General features: G+C 35.2%; 1 protein-coding gene across 1 annotated transcript in view; it reads right to left on the reverse strand.

The window, feature by feature from the left end:
* Positions 1-22,732, reverse strand: part of DOCK2 (dedicator of cytokinesis 2) — a 192,208-nt gene that overhangs the window by 159,911 nt on the left and 9,565 nt on the right. The window contains exons 3-19 of the mRNA XM_084535549.1: positions 20,436-20,476; positions 19,047-19,102; positions 18,798-18,894; positions 17,583-17,731; positions 15,419-15,554; positions 12,995-13,149; positions 11,465-11,546; positions 10,854-10,989; positions 10,182-10,257; positions 9,103-9,179; positions 8,587-8,712; positions 7,594-7,718; positions 4,441-4,539; positions 3,298-3,370; positions 3,119-3,222; positions 958-1,141; positions 746-843 (exon numbers count right to left, since the gene is read on the reverse strand). Of these exons, the coding sequence (XP_084391675.1) occupies positions 746-843; positions 958-1,141; positions 3,119-3,222; positions 3,298-3,370; positions 4,441-4,539; positions 7,594-7,718; positions 8,587-8,712; positions 9,103-9,179; positions 10,182-10,257; positions 10,854-10,989; positions 11,465-11,546; positions 12,995-13,149; positions 15,419-15,554; positions 17,583-17,731; positions 18,798-18,894; positions 19,047-19,102; positions 20,436-20,476 (1,814 nt within the window). The remainder of the gene's footprint in view (positions 1-745; positions 844-957; positions 1,142-3,118; positions 3,223-3,297; positions 3,371-4,440; positions 4,540-7,593; positions 7,719-8,586; positions 8,713-9,102; positions 9,180-10,181; positions 10,258-10,853; positions 10,990-11,464; positions 11,547-12,994; positions 13,150-15,418; positions 15,555-17,582; positions 17,732-18,797; positions 18,895-19,046; positions 19,103-20,435; positions 20,477-22,732) is intronic.

Here is a 22,732-nt window from a genome sequence, read left to right on the forward strand (position 1 = left end):
TTTTTTGTTGTTTTTTTTTAAATAAATTTTCCCTCCTCCAAAAGAAACAGGAGAGGTGTCAAAGAAACAGGAGAGGTGTCTACTGCTTTAGTTTAAAAAAACAACAAAAAATGTAAGAGACTCCTAATCTGAATAATGGAGTCACACTTAATTTGATTAAATCTAACAGCAAGAACCACTTATTTGTTCTTTCATCATTTCAGACTTCACAGCAAAATACTCCTTTCAATCTTATAATTAATTTTGGTCATTTTGGAGACTATTACTTCTACTTCTTTGTGCATCAAAATAGAGAATCTATCTTAAATAAGATTACAAACTCTTACTTCAGAAAGATTTTCCAAAGATATTTAGCATGTGTCACAGCACAATACAACTAAAGATCTCTCACACAAAGTTTAGACTAGTTGACAACCCGTAACAGATGAATCAACTGAATCTTGAAAGACAAAGACAAAATGGAAAGCCTGTTCCCTGGGTAGAATCAGGCACTAAGAAGAAAAAAGTATAGTTCTAGACAGAAAGAGGTGTTCTTGCTTTGTTAATTTCAAGATCAGTTCTATGTATGTCTGTCCTTATCAGCATTATTTTAAACTTGTGATCATGTGTGTTTCTACATACACATCCATATATATTGCATAAAATATTAGTAAAAGGCAAAGTAGAAATCTGATAAAAGCATCCAGAAAGGAATCCAGTATTGCATTCTTATGCACTATTTCCAGAACACCAACAAAAGATATACTTTCACAACTTCCTCTCCATCCACAATCTTCAGTTTTTCCAGGTTTTCCTGTAGCAGCTCTGGCTTCATACGCCACTTCAAGAGACCTAGTAAGCCCACTAATAGAAAATAAATTAAACAAAAATTAGACAAACATTAAAATTTAATATGTGATTTCTCATTTGTGCAGAAGTCTTCCTTCTAAAATGTCTACCTGTTTAAAAGATACATACCATTCTGAGTTAACTTTGTAGAACAAACCAGAGTTGAAATATAAAATGCATCTCGTGAGCTTACTGAAAGGCCGCCTACAATACTTGAGTTCCTGCCTATGGTCGCTCCTTTATTTTCTATGTGTTGACGTGTAGAAGGTAATGTCAAATATGCACTAGAATCCTCCATTTTTTTACTGTCACCCTGAAAAAAATAATGTATTTATCATTTATCACTTACTTCACAACACTGGATTTAAAAGTAGAGTTATTTTGTAAAAGTAAATAAAAAGATATGCTTCTATGGACTTAAATGAATGCAATTAAATTAACACAATAAAAATAATAAAGAAAACAAAAGCCCCAGCAGCAAATGGGCTTCACAAGACTACAATGAACATACTGTGAAAATTCAAAAATTGAAAAGATATGTGTTTTAAGGGTTCAGGAAGGAATTATGGTATCACTAGCAGAATAAAAGCAAGATCAGACTTCTCATTAAGATGTGACTAGAGATAGAAGATGAGACTACTGAGCATCACCTTGAAGACTGTACACAGGATACAGGTCATATGGTAATGATGTCTGCACACAATTTAAGAACAGAAAAACTGATTGATAGGGTAAGAATAGCAACTCTATTTTGATATGTTTATTACAGCTTCATACCTGGACCTTCAACATAAAATTTCAGGACAGACAAGGACATGGTGAGATTATATTTTACGTTTGCCAATATGCTGTAGTGAATAAGCAACACAGATGATGGAACTCATGGTTTTCAATAGCAGGAACACCACAAAGACCCAAGATGTATTTCCTGATCTATGTCCCCTCTCTCCCTACTACACCATTTCATCAAGCTGCATGCCATAGCTCTCACTGAGATTTGTTACATCTCAACTTTAGATTCCAACTCAGGACTGGGAGGCAATGAAAATTGCATTCTTAACTGTACAGAGTACATCATTTTTCTTTAACACAATTGGTAAAGAAAGTTCCCCCCATGCATTTATGAACTCTGTCACTTGAAGCTATAACACCTCAACAGATTTGATTCAATCAATTGTATCATATTCTTAGACTACAATTGCATGTATACAAAGATTTGCAAAAAACAATCTAGAATGATTTTCTAATGTTTTAGTTTGTATCTGCTTCAATGACTATAGTCATTGTCCTACTAAACAAGAAAGTTTCAAAAAACTGATTATAAATATATGTAAAATGACAAAACACGTAATCCTTAAGCTGCAAAAAAGACAGTATTACTGACTTTCATGGTTGTATCAATCTTGCCAAGTAATTACTTCTCAGAATTTCTGGAACCAGAAGGGTTCTGACTTCCATTTTTTTTGAGACAAGTTAGACGTTTTGAAAAGACCTGAAAACGTGTTCCAAAAGTCAGAAAGATTCCATGTCTGAAGGCAGTGAAAATCAAGTACAACTTGATTTAGTTGTATGTGTATCGCTTGCCATTTGTTATAGCAAACTAGTTTACTGAAAAGAACACTAAGAAATAGAAGAAACAAGTAAATATTCTAGTGAATTGGCAATGCTTCCTGGTTCATAGTTCCTACTTGTTCTCCAACATAAGAAATAATACAAGCAAAACAAAAAACAATCTCAAGACATACGTTCCCTGCTTCAAGCCACAAAGTCATAAATCCTACCTATGTCCAATCAGGGTGAGTAAAAACAATGTTCTTTATGTCCAAAATCAAATTCCTGGAACTTTCAGTTTGGTATCTGAGAAACTATAAAATTGAATCAACAACTCTCTAAGATTACATTCTGTGATTGTTCATGTAATAAAGACTCTAAGTGAACAAAAAACCACTTCTCTTCAGCCAGCACAATGGTACATATCCAAGTACTTAGCTCTCACATTACTTCCTTTGTAATAGGAAAAGCCAAAATCACAATACCCAATAAAAATATGAGGAAGAGTAAGTGTCTCTCATTGTTCTTAAATCATCTAACTATAATTAAAATGTAATATTATGTTTACCAGCCAAGGAAGAAGTTGCACCTTTTTTTTTCCTCAGATGAAAATATAATTCTTGTCTTCAATGTATTAATAAAATTAATTTAGCACAAGGACAATAAACAATGCAGTCAAAGACGATAGTGTGAAACAAAGGTCTCTTAGGGAGGAAAAAAGAAAAAAAAAATCCAATACCTTTAGGACTAACAAATCATGGATGCCATCTTGAAGAGTTGTTCCATCCTCCTTCATAAGCCTTATGTAGGCCATTGCAAAATTCTTCTCTCCTTTATCTTTAGCTGCAAAACAAAAGATTTGCAGTTGGCTACTGATCGAGGAATTAAAATTCACTGAAGTAAAAATTCTCTACTCACACTCTTGAGATGACCTGTGTCTGAACATAAAGCGCAGATGTATCCTTTGCATGTCTTCAATAGGAACTGCTACCTTTAGTAAAATCAGAAAATACATATATTTTTATAATTAAATTCCTCTTCAAATCCTTGAGTAGTATCCAAAAATAATGACTGCTTTATTTTTAAAGTAGCATATGTAATTGTGACACGCATGCAACAGAAGACCAATTGTTAACAAAAAAAAATTAATAGCAACATGTTTATAATTCTAAATTTAGATCTGTATTGCATCAAGTTGACTCACAACTCAACTTCCCTTTAAATTTTTTACTGCATAACACACTTCATAGTAACTACACTTTTATTAACAAAAGGATCTACTGTTAATAATTCTATTAAAATGTTTCCATACAGACATCTGAAATACATATGAATTTTAAAAAACAAAATAGTACACAAACCAAAACACAGGAATAGTCAATGTTTTCCAAACAACAAATACATTTAAAAACACATTAATATTTCAAATGACACAAATGACATTCATTCCCTGCCCTGCGCTATCTTGGGGACACACCACCCCTTACTAACTGTGGGCTTGCCATACATGACAGTAGATGTCTTCATAAAAAATAAATTAAAAAAAAATCACACTATCAAGCCAGAGACATGCTTTATAAGAACTACTTCTAGAAGCTTCTAGGTATTTTTTATTCAAATACATTAAAGCCAGATTTAGTAGTTAGTAGTGTATATCTAAAGTAATTTAGAACAGCTTTTTTCTGTCTAAAAGAATATTTTTTAATGCCTCTTTCTGATTTTTTCAGGCAATTGAAGTTCTTCATCTCTAATATTTCGCAGCAATAAAACAAATGCAGTATATCATCTTTCATGAAGCTTATTAGGACGTGAGGTTTTCTAAGATGATCTCATTTGTTTTGCTAGATAAGATCTTAACATCATTTTTCTAAGCCAAATTTCAAACCTCAGTAAACACATAGTCCTAATAACTGATATCTGACTAAGACACTACCCTTCTTGTTTTATTCGGGGTGAAGGTATCTTAAACCTATTTTATAAAAAGCTGATGCTGTGCAACATTACCTGAGGTACCAACAAGCAATGAGGAAATAGAGCTAGCGAAAAGTTTCTGCAGCCTACCTTTAATGTTTCCATCCAGCGTGGCTGTTTGACCTGGTAGTAGAGAACTGATCTGTATTCACTCACGGGTTTGTCTCCTGCTCCCAGGCAAACAGCATTCTTACAGAAAGGAGGAAAGAAACAGTTCACAGCGGCTCACTCATTTCTGTCAGTTATTGTCACTTGTGTAAAACCAACCAAACCGGCTGACCTGACGATCAAGAGCCTCCTCTGCCATCCCGCCCCCTAGTTTACCTCAGTGCCTGATGGGATGGGTGCAGGACTACATGCCCTCACTGTGCCATGCTGAGGCCATGCTCACTGAGGGCCAAAGTCCCTGGAGCCCACGGCAGCCCTGGACTGAGGGAATGAATGCTTCACACCTCAAGTACCATTCCCTGAGGGCCCAGCAATCAGGGCAACAGGAAGGCAAAGCCACTGCCATGGCCCTCAGGCCTCTCTCAGGCCTGGGAGCCTGGAGATGCAGTCCTGAAATGATACAAGTGTGGGACTGGCACATACCATGGGGCAGGAAGACCTGTCTGATAACAAAAGAACAAACAGAAAGGAAGCTTTGACAGGAGATGCTGTTTCCAACCCTCTGAACACAAGGAAAATGAACATTTTTCCAGAATTATACTGGGCCTAGAAGTAGATGGCCTTTTACAGGCTCACAGCGGGCTGTGAGGAAAGCTAGGTAACCAACAGAGAGGCTCCCTTTCTCTTCCAAATGAGGAACTGAAGTAACAAAGGCATCAATCACCTCAATTAGTGGGAAAGAAACACAATGCAACAATTATTTCACTTTATTATTTCTTTGACTTTTCCCCTGACTTTAAAATACTCTATTTTAGCACAGTCTCATAAGTATTGTTTATGTACCAAAAGTTACTTCTGAACAAAATGATACAGATGCACCAATATAACACTCTCCTGGATTTTTTTCCCAATGAGGATTTCTGATTTTTTCTTGTTTTTACATTTTCTGCCCCTTGTGCTAAATTTAATTTCTGCATTTCTTTTTTCAATAACCTGTACTTACTAATCACTTTAAGGACTTTCTCCCTCTGTGTTTTAACTTGCAATTCACCTGTTTCTCCATGAATTTTAGCTATTTACTTCTTACCTTGTTACACTTGACAGCCTAAGTTACTACACTATGCTGACTGTCAGAACTAGTATGGCTCTAACTTGACTTTTGGTCAAGTTAAATTTGTTGTAACAGAGAAATTCAGTCTTAGTGAATCTGGAAAGAGTCTCAACCTACTTCCCCCATTCCTGTCTGACTGCTGTTGAGGTTTGTACATGCAGGATAACTGCTAACGATGATAGCGGATGAAGCAAAATTGCTGACACCTCATAAAGCATCGATGTGAAACTGCAATGCATGAAAGAAGCAAATATACTAAGTTCTCTACTGATGGCACAGATGAAGCTAGCCTCATAGAAACTGCACTAACTACTACAACTTTCCTGTTAAAAATCCAGTGACAGAAATCTTCTTCAAACACCAGGAAGGACATCTGGTGACAAGTAAGGTATGATGCTGATACCTGATTTCTAAGGCCTGGTCTCTGTGACTTAACTACATAAAGGTATACCCGATTTGCACAAAGGGATTATTTCAAGGTTTGTACACCAACATGTTTGAATGCATTCTGTGACATTTAGTTAGAAAAGAAAAGGCCTTTAATTTGCAACAAAATGTAGTGCCAGCCCTTTCACCTGAAACTAATTTGATACCTGAACAGGAACAGCAAGTTCCATGTTAATAAACATGTGTTTAATCTGAATTATAGGGTACGATAATTAGAAACTTCCAAGTTTTTAAAAAAAATCATAGGTTTAGAAGTTTAGTGATATTTGATTATTTTTGAAAGCTAAAATTGAAAAACATTTGCTTTTGTTATTACTTGTCTTCAACAGTGTTTTAATCAGTTCCTGAAAAATTGTCATTTAAGCATGTGTAAGGCATATTGCCCCCAGAAAGCAGGCATTATTTGAACATCTATGTCAGATCATAGACAAAGGGACAACCCAATTTTCTGCTAGTATTTGGAGAAAAGGTGCATCCATGGAACTGAAAATATATAACATTGGAATGAATGCAAGATTTAATGCATTACACTGGGTTCATTTCTTTAGTGAATACTTTGGCATATGTTTTAAGCATATTATCTGTAACTGCAACCAACAGAGTAGAAGCCAGTGAAGTCTATATTACAACAGTTATTTCCTATACACACCAGTCATATGGTCAGGTGTTTTCTGATCAGGGTTACAATTTGTTTTGTGGACCCTAGGCATTACATGAGTTTAGGGTTTTCTTCACTCAAGCTTTAAATCAATATTGTAGGTCAAATATTTAGTTGTAATTCATCAACACACTGACATTGCAGCAACTCATGAAGCACACTGCATTTCTCCAGTTTTATTTTATCTCAGTAATTATCATAATGATTTCACCCTCATGATCACAGTAGAGTTTCAGAGAACAGTATAAAGCTCAAAAAAGGAAAGACCAAAAATCCCACTGAATATTGAACTAATGTTAAGAAATCCAAAAGGAAAAGACAAGTATTCATAAAATCATAAATAGACAAGACAAAAGATACTGTAAATATTTGTTGTATAAGTGCAGTGTCCACACTCCACTGTTTTCACTAATAATGTAGTTATTTGCCATGTACTTTATTCACAGAACAGACAGTCCTTCTGGCACAAATCAGAGGCTCACATAAGTGAAAGAAATAGAATGTAAATGCACATTTAAATGCACAAATGTGTTCCTCCAAGAATTCTCCACCTCCCCCTCCGTTCTCTCCCTCCCCCCCCTCCCCCCCCAAAAAAATGGGGGGGGGGGGGGGATGATAAACAATGTAATAATTGTCAGGAACAGCATTTAATCTTTGTTCCTTAGTCACAGCTAAAATGGGTCAGTGTCATTTCTCTTTTCCAGTAGTTTTACAGTTGTATGCAAGACCTGTGCAAGAATTGAATAGATTTGTCACAGTAAACATAAAATTCATCTGTCAAAAGATGACATAAGTGAGAGAACTGATGTTTTCTATTGTGTTATTTTATAAGAATTTTAAATAAGTTTAAGGGTTACTTCTGTAACATACTTCATTTTTGTATTTCTGTCTTTCTGTTATGCAGTGAAAAAAAACTTACTGGCAGAGTTTTTCCTTCTTCATCACAAACACACATTATTACTTCCACATTTCTTTGAGTTGTTTTATTGTATTTGTCAAAGTCTCCATACAGTAGTGTAATATAAATGTCATTTCTTATATCTCCTAAAAAAGAAATGAAAAGGTTAAAAATGAATGAAAATGCTGTGAGAACAAAGGGTCGGATTACCTTCACAAGAGTTTTTCTACAGTGGAACACATTAACATAGAAAACGTCTCATTTTCCATCTGAACTTAAAATTTCCAGCTCTTTTATTGTTAGCGAAGATCTCAGTGAACCGTGTGAAACGAACCAAACAAGGTTCCTGAAAGTGCCTTCAACCGATTCTCATCCTGCACTGACACCTGCTGGTGAGGTGACAGCAGGATGCCATTACTGAATTTTGTCCACATTAAGAGCTGCCTTTCTAGAAGGAACTATTTTAATTGTCTTCTGTGAACAAAATTACAGTTCTCCTGTGAATTAAGCTTAAAAGTAGTGAGATTTGAATTGATTTTTATTTTTTTTAAAGAAGAATTGTTGACAGTGAGTGAATTTAGTTGGCAAATACATAATCATAAATCCAAAATCAAGAGAGGGTAAAAACATTTATGTATTTACTATTTATTATTATAATTAAAGGACAATGATAAGTTACAATAAAAATAAGGTTAAGTTAAACTTTTAGTAAGCAACTTAAAATTTTTAGTAAGCATTTCCTTAGCAAGGAAAGAAGCTATGTATCAGGACCTCAGATTATCCCTCACTGTCTTGATTTTATTTTTTCTGTTTTAGTACTATGTAATACTTTCTAGGGACTTCACTATTTTATATAAACCTGTAATTTTGGAACAGAGTTTAACATGAAGAGTAAATTCTAGATTCTCTGAGTTACTCCTTACTGAAATCAGTAATTAAGGTCATAGCTGATGCTCATTAACCCAGGAATGACCACAAAAATCAGCTGCTGATAGAGAACAAAACACCTCCTACCTGGCATGATTATTTCAGGAAATCCTAGTTTTCTAGCAACAACTGTTGTTCTGTCTACAAGGTGTGGATAGTCCTTCCTAGTTTGAATCACATCTCCAACAAGCATTTTGACAGTTACCCAGAGACCTATTAAAAGGAGGAGGAAAGAAAAAATAAAAGAAAAAAATCACACTTTTTCTAAAGAGAGGAAAGAAAAAAAACACACAACAAAAACACACCTCTCTCCTTGGATGGTGTTCTCATTTCCTGACCAAAATAATTACAAGAGTTCATTTCTCCCACTTGTTTAGTTGGAAATAAATGCTTAACATCCAATACTTTTAAATACTAATTTAAATAGCCTCCTACATTCTGCAACTAAGTCATGATTCTTCGCTTCCAGCTTCAAAGTTGTACACATGTCCATGGTGGTGTTACAGGTATAACATAAAAGTGTTTCTCTAAAATGTAAACAATATGAAATGAAACTCCACTGAAATTCCTTGTTATCTGATTTTAGAAAATAATGTACTTCACCTTGTCCACCACTGTCTCCTTTTGATGCTGTGATTTTGCTTAGGAGACTGTGTAAAAAGTCATTCTCTGCCACTACCCTGCAGGAGAAAAAACAATGACTACTAGGAATTAAGCACTAACTATTTTAAATACCATTCAGAACATAGATAACAAACAGCCTCAGTTCTCTTTGCCATACTTGGACTTATTATAATAAATTGTGTAATTTCATCATCTCTTGCTCTGATTTGCAGACTTTTTGTGCTAAACCCATGTGTAGACTGAAGTGAAGAAAAAGATTAATTCAACAACTTAAGGAACTGTGCTCTGTAACAGACTGACCACAATACATAAGCCTGTCATTTTGCACAACCTGAAAGCATTCACCAACATGCCTGTGCAGTCCAGGTTTTCCTGATGAACAGCCTGACTAATGAACTTGAATTTCAGCTCCTCTTGAAATTATGACCAAATTCTCAAATAACAAAGTTGGATAAAATTGTAAATAAGTAAAATAGGCCAAAGTCTGATACATTGGTTTATTTCCAGAATTATATTAATTCTCCATACTACATAATGGTAGTGCTATGTAGAATGCACAAATATATTTCCAGTGAACATTGACATTTGACTTTTGAGTGTTGCATTTTTAGGCAGCTGGTCTGGTTGCCTAAAACCTCTAAAAATTACTTTCAAGATAGTTAACGTGTGACAATTCAACTACTTTCAAACCTAAACCCAGTTCTTACTCAGATTTTTCTCAAGTTCAAAGTAAATTCAAGCACATCAATTACTAGTCATTCATGGCTGTAAAACTTATTGCATTAAAGGTATGATGATTTAACTAGCTTTTTCTTAAATAGGACATGGGACCAGATGACAGAAAGAGAATATTTCTAGACGTATACATTTATGTATACGTCTGTAACCTCTATCAAGTCTTAAATGCCTTTTAAAGTGATAATTAAATAATTAACGCTACCACAAAGTAAAAGTATAAAAAGGAAAAAGTATTTTTTCTTGAATCATTTCATGGGTCATTTTGCTACCCAGCAGATGTAGAAACGTGTACAGAAATAGGATACTTATGATTGTCTTACGGATGGAAGGGTATGAAGTGCTGCTTTTCTTCATCACTTTCAGCTTTTCCTTTTATGATATCAGTAATATCCATAACTACAAAAATAAAAGAAAATTATCAAAACATAAAATGGCATTGCTAAATATCTCCTCCTATCCCTTAATACTGTGCATTATATATTCTTGTTCCTCGAGGTAAATATAGATTCTCATTAGCAGGCGGCGTAGCCCAGTAGGAGTAAATATGTGGATGAGAACTTTCAGTGCAAAGAGCGCACTACAGACGTGAGGCTATGTGAGGAGCGAATGGCTTCAGACTAGTTTTGATCTGATCTTGCAAATAACGTGCGTGCACTGGTGGTCTTCCTGGCACATAATCAGTGTTTTTATTTCATCCACAGTGAATTTTGTTATTAATACTGTGGTACTGTGTTTTGGTTTGCACTTTGTAGCAGTAAGCATGAATAATTAGGAAATGGAATTCAAAAGCACATTTCTGACATAACTAAAATGCTAATCTAGGTGCAGTCTTTATGGACTTCAAATGTTAAGTACAAAAGTACTATCAACTATCAAGATAGTTGATATGTCTATTTTAGATTCTGGCATGTCTTCATAGAGATTTTATTGTCCAAGGTTGGCAATTATCACTTAACACCTGCTTCAGATAGAGTACAGGAGACATCAGTTACCTGCCACTCCAAAAGGCCGCCTTAGTCCTTGTGTGTATTTCTTTGAGTTACTGTCTTTGAGATCCATCCTTCCAACTCGGACTATTTGACAAACTAAATAAATTTTGTCTCTGCTAAGGTCTTTATTTCCAAGATCCTAAAAGAAAAAGAAAAAAGATAGTTAAAGTATTATTTGGGGAAGAACTTGGTCATGAAATTTAAGGAGGCTCTCCAGTAAGAAAATAAGCCTCAACAACCAGTGAAAAACTAGTGAAAGGGAAAAAAAAAAAAAAAAAAAAAAAAAAAGTCAACAGAAAATTAGAAATAGTGTAAGACTTTCAAATTTGAGGAAAACATAAGCTAAGATAAAAAGAAGAAAGTAGCAATCAATAGCTACAACAGATAAAATATCAAAGTCATCATTAAACTGATGAAGCAGACATTAGAAAAAAGGTGCAAATTGATTTGAAGAAAGGACATCAAAAGCTCTGCCCTAAAACATCCAATGACTGATCATCTTGCTGATCACAAGATGACTACTTCTTCCTTCCTCATTCTCAGAAATTCTGATAGCGGCCACAGAAAAGAGAGAATCTGATTTGAAAGATACAAGGAAAACTGAAAACACTTACTGTGAACACTACTTTCAGATTATTGAGCATATCAATTTCCTTTGGAAAGCCTTTACTCCCCCATCTCACCAAGTAGTTCTCACTGTTTTGAAGATAAATTTCTTATTACCATGTGATTTAATAATTCTTCTGTTTCACAGTATATCAAGAAAACATAGAAAACAGGTTGCAAAACAGAAGACAGTCTGTGACTGAAGCTAATACCAGACTAAAAGACAAGCGCTATACAACACACCATCAGTAAACGCTGAAAAGTAACTTACACATTAGACAGAATGGCAATTTTTTGGAGAAAACATTGTTATCATAATAATCTCACAGGAATCGTCAGCAGAACCTTATTCCACCTGTGAGTTTAGAAGTTCCTCACATTTTCTCTCTCCCTCCCCCTCACTTTGCAGCACTTCATTCCAGATCCCACAACACCCACAATACCCATCAAGAAAGTCATGTAGTCGATCCACTGACATTGCAAGTCATTCTTCCAGGCACCCAATTTTACCAGATGGCAAGAATAAAAATAATGTTAATTACATCTGTACGTATTGCCTGGTAAAACAAATCAAGACTTCAGATTCAGGCCTGGAGCTGACCAAAGATAGATGCAATCTAATACTACTTTTTCCTTATGCAACTAAGAATGATCATACATGGAGCGATTAGAGCACTTGCAAAGTACAGAGAAGATCTTGACTATCTATCCTTGATAATCAGACCATGACTGGACAAGGCTTTGAACTATCTGATTTAACTAAGCCAGCTCTGCTTTGATAGGCAGGTTTGACTATGCAACTTCCAGAGTTCAGTATAATTCATTCTACTTCATAAAGCTGTATAATAGGGAAGACAATGCTTAATTTCCAGTTTTGTATTCTGGCACTCCAGTATCCTCTTCATCTAAAATAAAGTAATAAACGAGCAGTCAAGTCATATGAGAGGTATGTTTCCACAAAAGAAGGATCTCCATCAATTTCTGAAGACAATCTCAAGGTTACCTTTGGATAAGCAACAAGAACAGTTACCTCTAGAATTTGCATGTTTCTCTCTTCCTTTTCGTCCTTTTAAAACCCATTTTAACAACTGCCTCAGACTCTACCTAATATGACTGAGTTGATTGGCTGGATTGACAGTCTTATAAACATCAATATATGATGTCTCAGTTACTACCACATGAAGTTTCTTTCTCCTGAAGTCTGTAAAAGCTCTAAAGTTAAAGACAACTATATCGTCTTTATTTAAAACACAAATCCCTCCAACAGTACTGTCATCTCTAACTTTGAAGTGGTCTTGAGATTCTCCAAAACTCTCAAATGCTCACTCTAGAAGTTATCTGTCAAAATATTCAGGATCCATTATCCAAGAATGCTTTAATAGCCAGCAATTAAATCTATCCACACTTTCCTTTTTTTTGGTTGTCTTCCATTTATTTATATATTCTCTGCATTACTAGCATGTTGGCAACTACTGTACTTCATTATGGCCAGCTCCTCTCATTAGATTTTTTTCTCTTAAATAAATAAATAAACTTACCTTATAATTGTTAATTTCTGTGGATCATATAGTGACATAAAGAGTTCTGCATCCTCTCCAATTCGGCAAACAAAATTGCGCACAAAGACATATAGGCTATGGGTGGGGGATGAAGACATTCGGGAGTATGATGCATAATCTGGTTGATCCTTTGACTATTCAGAAGAAGGAAAATCATAAGCTACATCCAGGAATTAGTGGTAGGATAACAGAAGCAATTTCAATTGTTATTACATATTGTAGTTGATCTTGAAAAATCAGTACATTCTGCTCACTTAAAGAACCATCAAACAGCAAGATTTGTGTTTTTTTGTTGTTGTTGTTTGTTGTGTTTTTTTTTTAAAAAAAAAAAAAGGCTTGCTTTCTACCAAAAGCTTTTACCCTGTATGTTACTCAGAGAGAGATTGTCTAGCAATACGAAAATGACCAGAAAGTAAGTTTCTGATGCTTCCCGATATGTCTCCAGTGTATCGACATCCTTTTCTATGATGAAGCAAGAAAGCTCGCAGGTTAGTTAGAAGATGCAGAAGTGACATAGGTATGGAAGATCCCTTGCCAGACCCTTCAATGTATGTAAGAAGATGAAAAACTCAGACTGGATTCTTCCAAACACTGTACCTGGCCTCGGGAGCTACCTCACTGTGCAAATAATGAAAAAGCTGATGACAGAGGTGCCTTAAATCCAGCTTTTGCAGGACTTAGGGGACTTATTCAATATGATCAGTAAGAATTTCCTTTCCATGTGATTCTAAACATATTATCCTTTCCCGATTGGCGTCTCCTTTCAGAAATGGAACAGGGTTTACTTTATTTAACAAATATTTTCAAGGAACACAATAGTTATGCTGTTTCTCTTCCCTTCACCTCCAGAAATCTTCTTGTCTTTAATATCTTATACTTAATTTCACTGGGGAGATAAAAGCCAGGTTAATATCCCCTCCACACATTGAATCAATGTATTCAAAACCTTAACTACCAAGAAAATTGAACTGCTTTCAGTGGAACTGTTCTGACATCCTTTATTAAAATTTTGATAAAGAACCATGCCTAGAAGATTTCAGAATATTTTTCCAGTGGTGTAAGAACTTAAAGCCCTTTAGAAAAAGAGATTAACTTGACTTCCATACTCCAGGCCAGTTCTTTAGCCACAGGACAATTATAATGAAGGGTGAGACATAACTGTCACTTTTAAAGAGCAGAAGAAAAAATGTCAAGCTGCCACTATAGAGCCAAACCTACAAATCTGCACCATATAATTTTTCGAACACAGTAGCATATAGGAGGAAGCCTACTATCTGCATTGTAATGAGGTTTCACCATGCCAGCAACATAAATAAGAAAAATACAACTTTCTGAAGACAAATAACAAAAAAATGGTATGCTGGGGAAAGGACACAGCTGAGCAGAATCACCATCTCAAAAATAGACACCCAAATTCTACCCACATCTTATTTTAAACACCTAGAAACAGCCACTTAACAGATGATGTCCTAAAGTTCTTCTTATCCATTGTTTTGCTGTGTTTTTAAAACAAGCCAATGTAGTCTGTTGCAGACAAACAAGTTTTAGTTTCCTTGTATTGTCAGTTAATTACATGCTGATGTCTGGGAAGCAAGATTTATTTAGTGACACTGATGAGAACAACTCAAAAGGTGTTTTCCAGCAGTTTGACATGGGCATTATTGATGTGTCATGATGGCACCTTTTTTTTTTTTTTTTTTTTTTGCCAGATATTGTACTTGCTTTATCACTATTTTCTCATGAATGAAGAAAAGAACTAAAGTATCTTCTAAGTCTCTGAACAGACTTAATATGAAGAGATCAAGGAAGTACGAAGTACAGTCACTTGCTTAGTATTTTAGAAGATTAAATGTATATGCCCTCATTAGCTTTGGTTAGATGTGGTTAACTACTGGTACTGGTCCACAAGATTATTCTGAGTTCACCAAACTCCTTGTTAGCAAGCTTAAATTCTTTAACTCCTTCAGACCAACTAATAAGCAGCAACTTACAGCAACCAACCAGCATTTTCACAAGATTCTTTTAAAAAGAACTTAGATTAGTGAGAAGGTACAACCTAAACTCCAAGTATGTAACTACTCAATACACAAAGCAGCCTACTGAGTAAGCCCACAGATGGATTTAGGAGACCTTTTTGCATTTAGAAAGCAAAGAATGTGTTTAGAACCAGCTTTATGGACAGGCTTTCAGCCCAGCCCACAGACTGAATCCAGTGCACAAATACAACTCAATTTGAGGCTTCTCCATATTTATAAAACATGAATGCGAATCTACTCTAAGGTAAGTTAGAGGCAAGCATTTCTAGCAATTTTAAGGTAGAAGTTTGCACCCTTCAAGCCTTGCACTGAATTTTCATTTTGATTTTTAGTAAAGGAAGCTTTAAGTTTTGCCCATTATTCCTACCATTTCCTCTTTAATTCGCTCAGTGATTTTATTAGTTGCTTCTTCATGTGCATGAAATAGGCTGATGACACTGGTTTTATCTGGATCCAAGATATTTCCATCTTCATCTCTAACTATTAGATCTAGCTCAAGTATCCTGCAAAAACAGACAGATCAATATGGCATTTTCATCAATCATTTCCTTCTATAAAAATAAAGCATGGAAATGCAATGCACAAGGATTTACAACAAATTTTAAAGCAGTAAAATAAGTTTAAATAAATATAACAATATTTTACTGAACAAAGAAAATAAGCAAAAACTACCATTTCCTTTTCAAGCTGTTGTCCAATATTTATTCTTTTTGGGAACTGATGGTAATGTCAAAGCATTTAAATGCTTAGCATTTAAAATAGATTCACTATGTTCAATGAGTTCAAGCAGTCTTAATCTTTTTTTTTGTTTTTAATGCATAATTTTGTAATCAATATGCACAGGTTTTTCCTGTTACCTTCTGCTTTTTTGTTGCTCTTTTTCTCATGTTGCCCTGTTGCTTGACTAACAACTACACTCTCTTCTCCTCTGCTCTTATACAAGTCATGCCTTTTTCTTTTCCTTTGCTTCATTTTTTTTCAGTGTTCGTAACTTTCAAGTCCAACCTCCCTACGTCCTATGTGTTCTTACCGATGGTGCTATGGTGTCACCTCAGTCGTCAGATATACTTTCTTGTCTATCCAGGATCTTACTCCTCCATCCGTCTCTAAAACTGGTCTACTTCATGTCAGACTGTACTTATCAGTTTCTAAAATGTATTGTCTACCATTATGTTGTTTGAAGAAGTCTGTAACACCTGATGACCCTCTTCATCTTGCATCATTTTCTTTCTGCCACCTCTCCTGACTTGGCGTTCAATCTCCTCTCCCACAATGACCACTCAATTTCCACTTTCATTCCCTTTATTCCTTCTCCAGAGTTCAGCAAGTTTCCTTCACATATCTCAACTTTTAACCCCACACTCTCAGCCACTTGCAAACACTATCCACTTTGCACTCTTGTTCTATCCAATCCCAAGCCATTTTAAACATCACCTTTACTCTTGCTCCTTTCAAGAAAGCAGCTTACTGCCTCCTCGTCTGATGGATAATAATAATAATAATAATAACAATAGTAATAATAATGTTGATGTTCTCTTGGACAGAAATAAGATTCTTTGATTGGAACATTTCAAAGCAAAAATGTGTCCTGGACTGACCATTCAGCTCCACATAACATAACAGGATATGTATATTCCCATAGGATGTTCTGTAAAAATACAATTTATCATAAATCTGTAGATCCAAACCTCAGTGAACAAGATAAGAATTTCATAACATCAGGTCATTGCTTGTGTCTAAGCCACAAGTAGCTAAATACTTTCAACTGCATATGGGCTGTCAGGCCACAATAACCACAGTCATTTGCAGTAGCATTTACAGTTTATGAACAGATTCTACTGCCTATGAAGTGCCTATTATGCAGTGGTTTACTTTCTTCACCTTTTATCAGATGGTGGATGCTCAACCCCACATAATAAAATTTTTGCCAAAAATATGTTGTGCTACAATGACTTTCCTCAGCAAGTAACATACAAGGCATTTTGTCAAACACTATCCAATCTACAGTAGTTTCACTTCTATTACCAGAACCAGATTTCTGTCTGGAAATTCCCTAGCATATCTGGGGACAGTTGCCTTTAACAAAGGCTCTGTACACTTCAGACTTCTGCTATTTATGTACAACTAAGGTCTCTCGACACCACTGCTCAAGGTGTTGCATAACACTAGCAGAGGTAGGTTGTGTTTGTGAAGGGATAGATGAGTTTGGGGGCTTAGAATACACTGATGTTATATTGATATAAAGGCCAGTCATCTGACCTCAAATGCTTACAACTGACAAGTTCATGTTTCTATAATTAACAAATAAATTAATAGTAAAAAAAATAATAATAATGCATGTGGGATGAGGACCCTCAACATATTATTACCTCAAGAGTAACAGAAGTTTGAAAAGAATGATTTACTAGGTCCACATCTCATATTAATGACCTACAAAACTGCAACCAGGAAAAGTTTATCATCATCATCTCTGTTCTAGCTGGGTACTTTAAAATAAGACATAGTTTTCAGAAGCAATATAGCCCACTTACTTGTTACCGTAGTCAATTTTGGAAGTAACCTTCTGTTTGAGCTCTTTAAGCTCATCTTTTGGCAGAGTCCCGGAGAGAAGCTGTGACCTCCACTCCATTAAGTCATACATCATAGACTGCACCTGCTGGAACCGCTCTTTCTTATTTGTCTAGGACACAGAAGAAAACAATAATTTTCAAGGTTTGTAGAAAGCCGAAGTGACACATTAACCTTGATAATTCAAGGATGCATCATATTTAATACTAAATGATTGCAGGATCAAGAATTAAAATACCCAATTAATCCAAGTCCAGTTTTGCAACTTTACATGTGTTAAGTACTCCACAAATCCTATTAGACAATATGAAATTGTCTGAAGCCTGACTTCCTTCCTCCACAGTTTTTTAAGGACAGAACGTCCCATGGAATTTCTAGTATGTTGTATGAGGATAGACACATTATTTTGTTTTTATTTAACTGTTTGTGGACTGAAAGTCATTAACTAGGTCTCATCCAGGGACACCAGTAGAGAAGCAATTCATTTCTGTATAAGACACTGATAAGTGCATGCTGGAAACATTTGACTGTGATATTAATACATTTAAGACAGAAGTGAGAAAACACTTAGAAGTCGCTAAAGAAGTTCCAATGTCATCCACTGAAACAAGAAGTGTTCTATTTCCTGACTTTAACTAGAGGAAGACTGGGAAGTGACTGGCTTCAGAAAATGAATATATTAATGAGGGAAAACTACAAAGTAATCTATCTATCTATCTATCTATATTTTTTTTTTTTTGTAAGAGCACTACAATGTGGGAATTACAATCACATACAAAAGACAGATGCAAAACTCTGCAAAAAAGATGCAAAAAAGACACATGCAAAAATCATTTTACTTTTTATTTTATGTATTAACCAAAGTGTTCACAAGAAAAAAAAAATGGTTTTCTCCAAGCTGGAAAAAAATAGGTCTCTATCTCTTTAAGAAATGTAAAACTACGATATTGAAAGTGAAAGAGACTGAATTCTGGAAATTGGTCATTGTTAATAGCTACATACTACCACTTGAGTTCTAGCACCCCAACATGTTGAAGATTTTTCAAATGCAACTTAGTTATGTTTAACACGCTTATCCTGAAACTTGTCAACTCCCCAGAGAACAACTATGAAAAAATCATCAGGTACATGATACTAAAGGTTGAAATTAAAAGGAGGAAGTTACACCAAAGTCATACCACATAGAGCTGTTTCCAGATACTTCCCCATTCCCAGAGTGTAGTGGTAACTTCTTGAACTAAAGGAATTTCAGCAGGTACTACATTTTCTGTGTGTCTATGAAAGGAAAGAAAATTTAGCACAATGAAAAAAAATAAATCATAGTTTAATAAGTTTATTAGAGTTGTGTTTAAGGCATATAAAGTATGTAAAGACTCGTTATTTAGCAGACAAAATACTTAATGTAAAACAATAGTTAAACTCAGTACCTTTTCTTTTCAACATTAACTTCCTTGATGTGGATGAAAGATTTAGGAAATATTCCCTGTTGAGAGAGGGGAAAAATTACAATCCACTTTGTTATCATTCTCCAACATTTAACAAATGAGAGCTTTCCAAAACACACTTCTACCAACTGTTCTTCATAAAACCATGATCATTAGCATAACATGTAGTCTTCAAATTAACTGTTGTCTCTTTGGTTTTCTGCACACGTAGATGCCTGTCTGCTTGACAGACAAATATTAGCAGCATTGTCATATCCTTTTGTACAAAAATAGAATGCATAGGACTACATTTTCTCATTAAGGACATCTTCTGCCATCACCTCACTTCCCCATCTCCTGACATAATCTTCTACTCTCCTAGAAAACAGCACATACACTGTAAATATGGTTAAGAAACATTTTTGTCTATGATCAGCTTGATTATCAAAGGAGAGATGCTGATACAGGATCAGCACATCTAGTAAAAGAAATATAGATAGACTGCAGAAATTGCTCAGGGCAAATAGACAAATGCCCACTGGCAGGAAGGTTAGCTAACTCAGACTCAAAATTTACTTCCAAGCATAATAGTCAAAATCATTCTGCACAGCACTAATGTTATTCTAAGAAAAAATAACAGGCTTCATTTGCAATGCACAAATAGAGATATTTAATGAAGCCATAAACTCTCAAGCCCTCCTAGGCATGAATGGCACCAGCTCAATCGAGGTCATGGGCTCATTTTGTAATACCTAGGCCATGCAGTAAGATGATCAGCAATATGCAGCAGAAAAGTATTCTCAAAATCGATATGCAATTGACCTGTGTAGAAAAAAGGTGACCAGACAAAATGATCTGATGATTCCTAGCTCTATGACAGTGAAAACATTTTATACAGCCTAAAGGAATGTTTGATCATCAATGCACACATGACAACCTTCATGTTAACTAGCAAATCTAGTCTTGGTAATTGAGCTAGGGGTTTGTAAGATTTTTCTGTATGCAATAACTGACATGCATACATGGTACTTGACAAAGCCTGAGATTGCATGTAGCCTTTAACACCTTTAAGGGGGGGGTGGGAAGGGGTAATATGCAGAAATATTTTGCAGCAAATTAATTCCAGAGAGTTATTTCAACTGATACCTTGGTAAGCTTGTTAACCTGAAAGCACAGTAATTTTTTCATTACTTTCCTTCTCCCAGAGCTTACTTTTAATATTTACCAACATTATCCAGAACAAACACTGCTCTTTACATCTTGAAAAGAATGAAGATGGAAATTGCTGGCTTCAGTGATCAGAATAGAATAAGACATTCTAAAAAGAAGTCTCACTTCATCAACTGATTCTTTAAAAATAGCGTCATATAGGAGTGAATAGTGTGATCTTACCTCTGATCCTTTATGTCTCACTAGATAACCCTTGTACCAATCTAAAAGGAAGAAAGAGTGCACTCAGAAGCTTAGAATAAAAACATGTACTTCAAGAAACATACAAAGTTTTCATTGTTGTTTATTTGTTTTCATTTTGTTTTTCCTCCCCTCCATATAAGAACCATCTGGCACAGGATGTTTAAAAAAACAGTTATTTCAAAAAAAACGTAGATTAAAGCCAAGTGAGTAGCAGGAAATGGCACTACTTTTACATTGGCAAGTATGATTCTGTGATCTGTTTTCAAGTCTTGCACAGTAAGAACATATCTTATGCAGAATATAACACTCCCACACTTGCATATAAAAGATAGGATAAGCTGTTTCGTTACCTTTTATATACGTATCAACTAAGATCACTCACGTTACTGCAAAGCCTGTGAAGCATTTCTGATTGCGTTCTAAGGGTAGTATTGAACTGAGGCAGTATACAGCTTAGACATACAGTTTCCCAGTGTTAGAAGAGAAACCTGTCACTCTGCCATGAGAAACTATAGCTTTTAGACCTTACTCAAGTAAGCAGCTTTAACTGTAAAGTTCAAGGCAGAAAGTCAAAAAATAAATGAAGGGCTATTGTAAGACTCCTGCTCCATTCATCAACTAGAAACCCCTTCTGAAAGAAACAGATGTTCAATACTGCAGCAGTACTAATTAGGACACAAATTCAGACTGTTCTATTTGTGCCCCAGTTAAATTGCAATAAAATTCTACAAAGAACACAAAATCATGTTCAACCTTACTAAATTAAAGCAGAAACCATGTCCACTGTACACACATTCCATCATCATGAAACATTACCTGCACAGCAGTATTACTGGACTTTGCATTGGCTTCTAGTTCATTCCCAAGGAAGCATTTTATGACTTGAAGCTTACTTATTCTGACTGTAATTTCATGAAGAGACATACTTCTTCCCTACCACCTTTTTTCCTCAAAATTTCAAACACAGCAATAGTATGTCAGCCATACAACTAAAGCATTAAAAAACTCAAATGTTAACAAGCAGAATTGTGAGAAAGGCAAAATTAAAAGAGTCAGGGAAAGTATTGACCTAGAAGAAAGAAAGAACATTTTTTTTGTGTGTTTTCTTAACACAAGGATCCTTGTGTTTTCTCAACACAAGGATTTTTTTCCCCAGTATCTTCTCAGCAAGAAAAGTTCCAAATCTTTTAAAGCTGAATGATTTTCACATAGCCTCCAATTTACAAAAAAAAAATGTTTAAAACCCATTTCATCCTATGTGCTGTGACTACACACACAAGTTCTGCATGCATATTTTGCACATTTAAAATAAACAAAAATAGCACAAAATGTGCACAGAGAAGAAACTGTTACTCTTGGTTACCCTTCAGCTGCAGCTGACAGCATCTTTTTAAGGTATCTGATAGAAGATCTACTTCCTCATGTGCACAACGTGAAAGATGGCACTTCTTCATTGACAAACATATTTCTTAAAAACAAGTTATGACATGGCGTTAGGGCAGAGGATTCAGAACAAATTTTTAGATAAAAAAATAACCCCATAAGATCACCACTTCAGTTGCCAGGCTATCCTCACAAACTTGACTATGAATTTAGCACGTTTCAGGTCAGAAACCTGACATGATTGTTGTTTCTGCCATTAACAGAGGCAATGCAAGTATAAGGAGGTCCTGGTTTGCAAGTATATTTTCTCCCTTCAGCAAAAAACCTAAAGAATTATGCAGACTTCTTTTCTTCTTCTTCCTTTAGGGGAGGACATAAATTGTTACTCATGGCTTTAAATATGCAATCCGTTGACTAGTAGTCTAATGACTTACATCCATTTTTTTCAGTGATGTTTATAGTGAATATAGTGATTAGTGAATTACTCTTAAGAATACACACACACACACACACAAAAAAAAAAAGCTCTGAAACATTGGAAATGTGGTTTCTCAGATGCTCCTTTCTTAAAGACCTTGCCATTTCCAAACAGCTTAGAGACCTGTGCAGTGGAATAGACTGGGCACAGCTAGCCTCAGATTCTTAGCAGTCTTATGACCAAAGTGGCTTACAACTCTGAACTGTCTCTCAGAATGCACAATGCAGCAATTGCTCTCTAACATGCACTGCATTTAAGATGATACAGATAACAGACACTGGAAGTAGGATGAAGATAATTTATAGTTGTTTTGCAAAGTTTGAAGAACTTTTAAAATCTAATTTTTAATTTTTAACCTGGTCAACTATATCACTGCAGATTGTGAACAACAACAACAAAAAATCTATTACAGTGA

Source organism: Aythya ferina (assembly GCF_964211825.1).
Source record: "Aythya ferina genome assembly, chromosome: 14".
In the NCBI taxonomy this organism is placed as follows: Eukaryota; Metazoa; Chordata; class Aves; order Anseriformes; family Anatidae; genus Aythya; species Aythya ferina.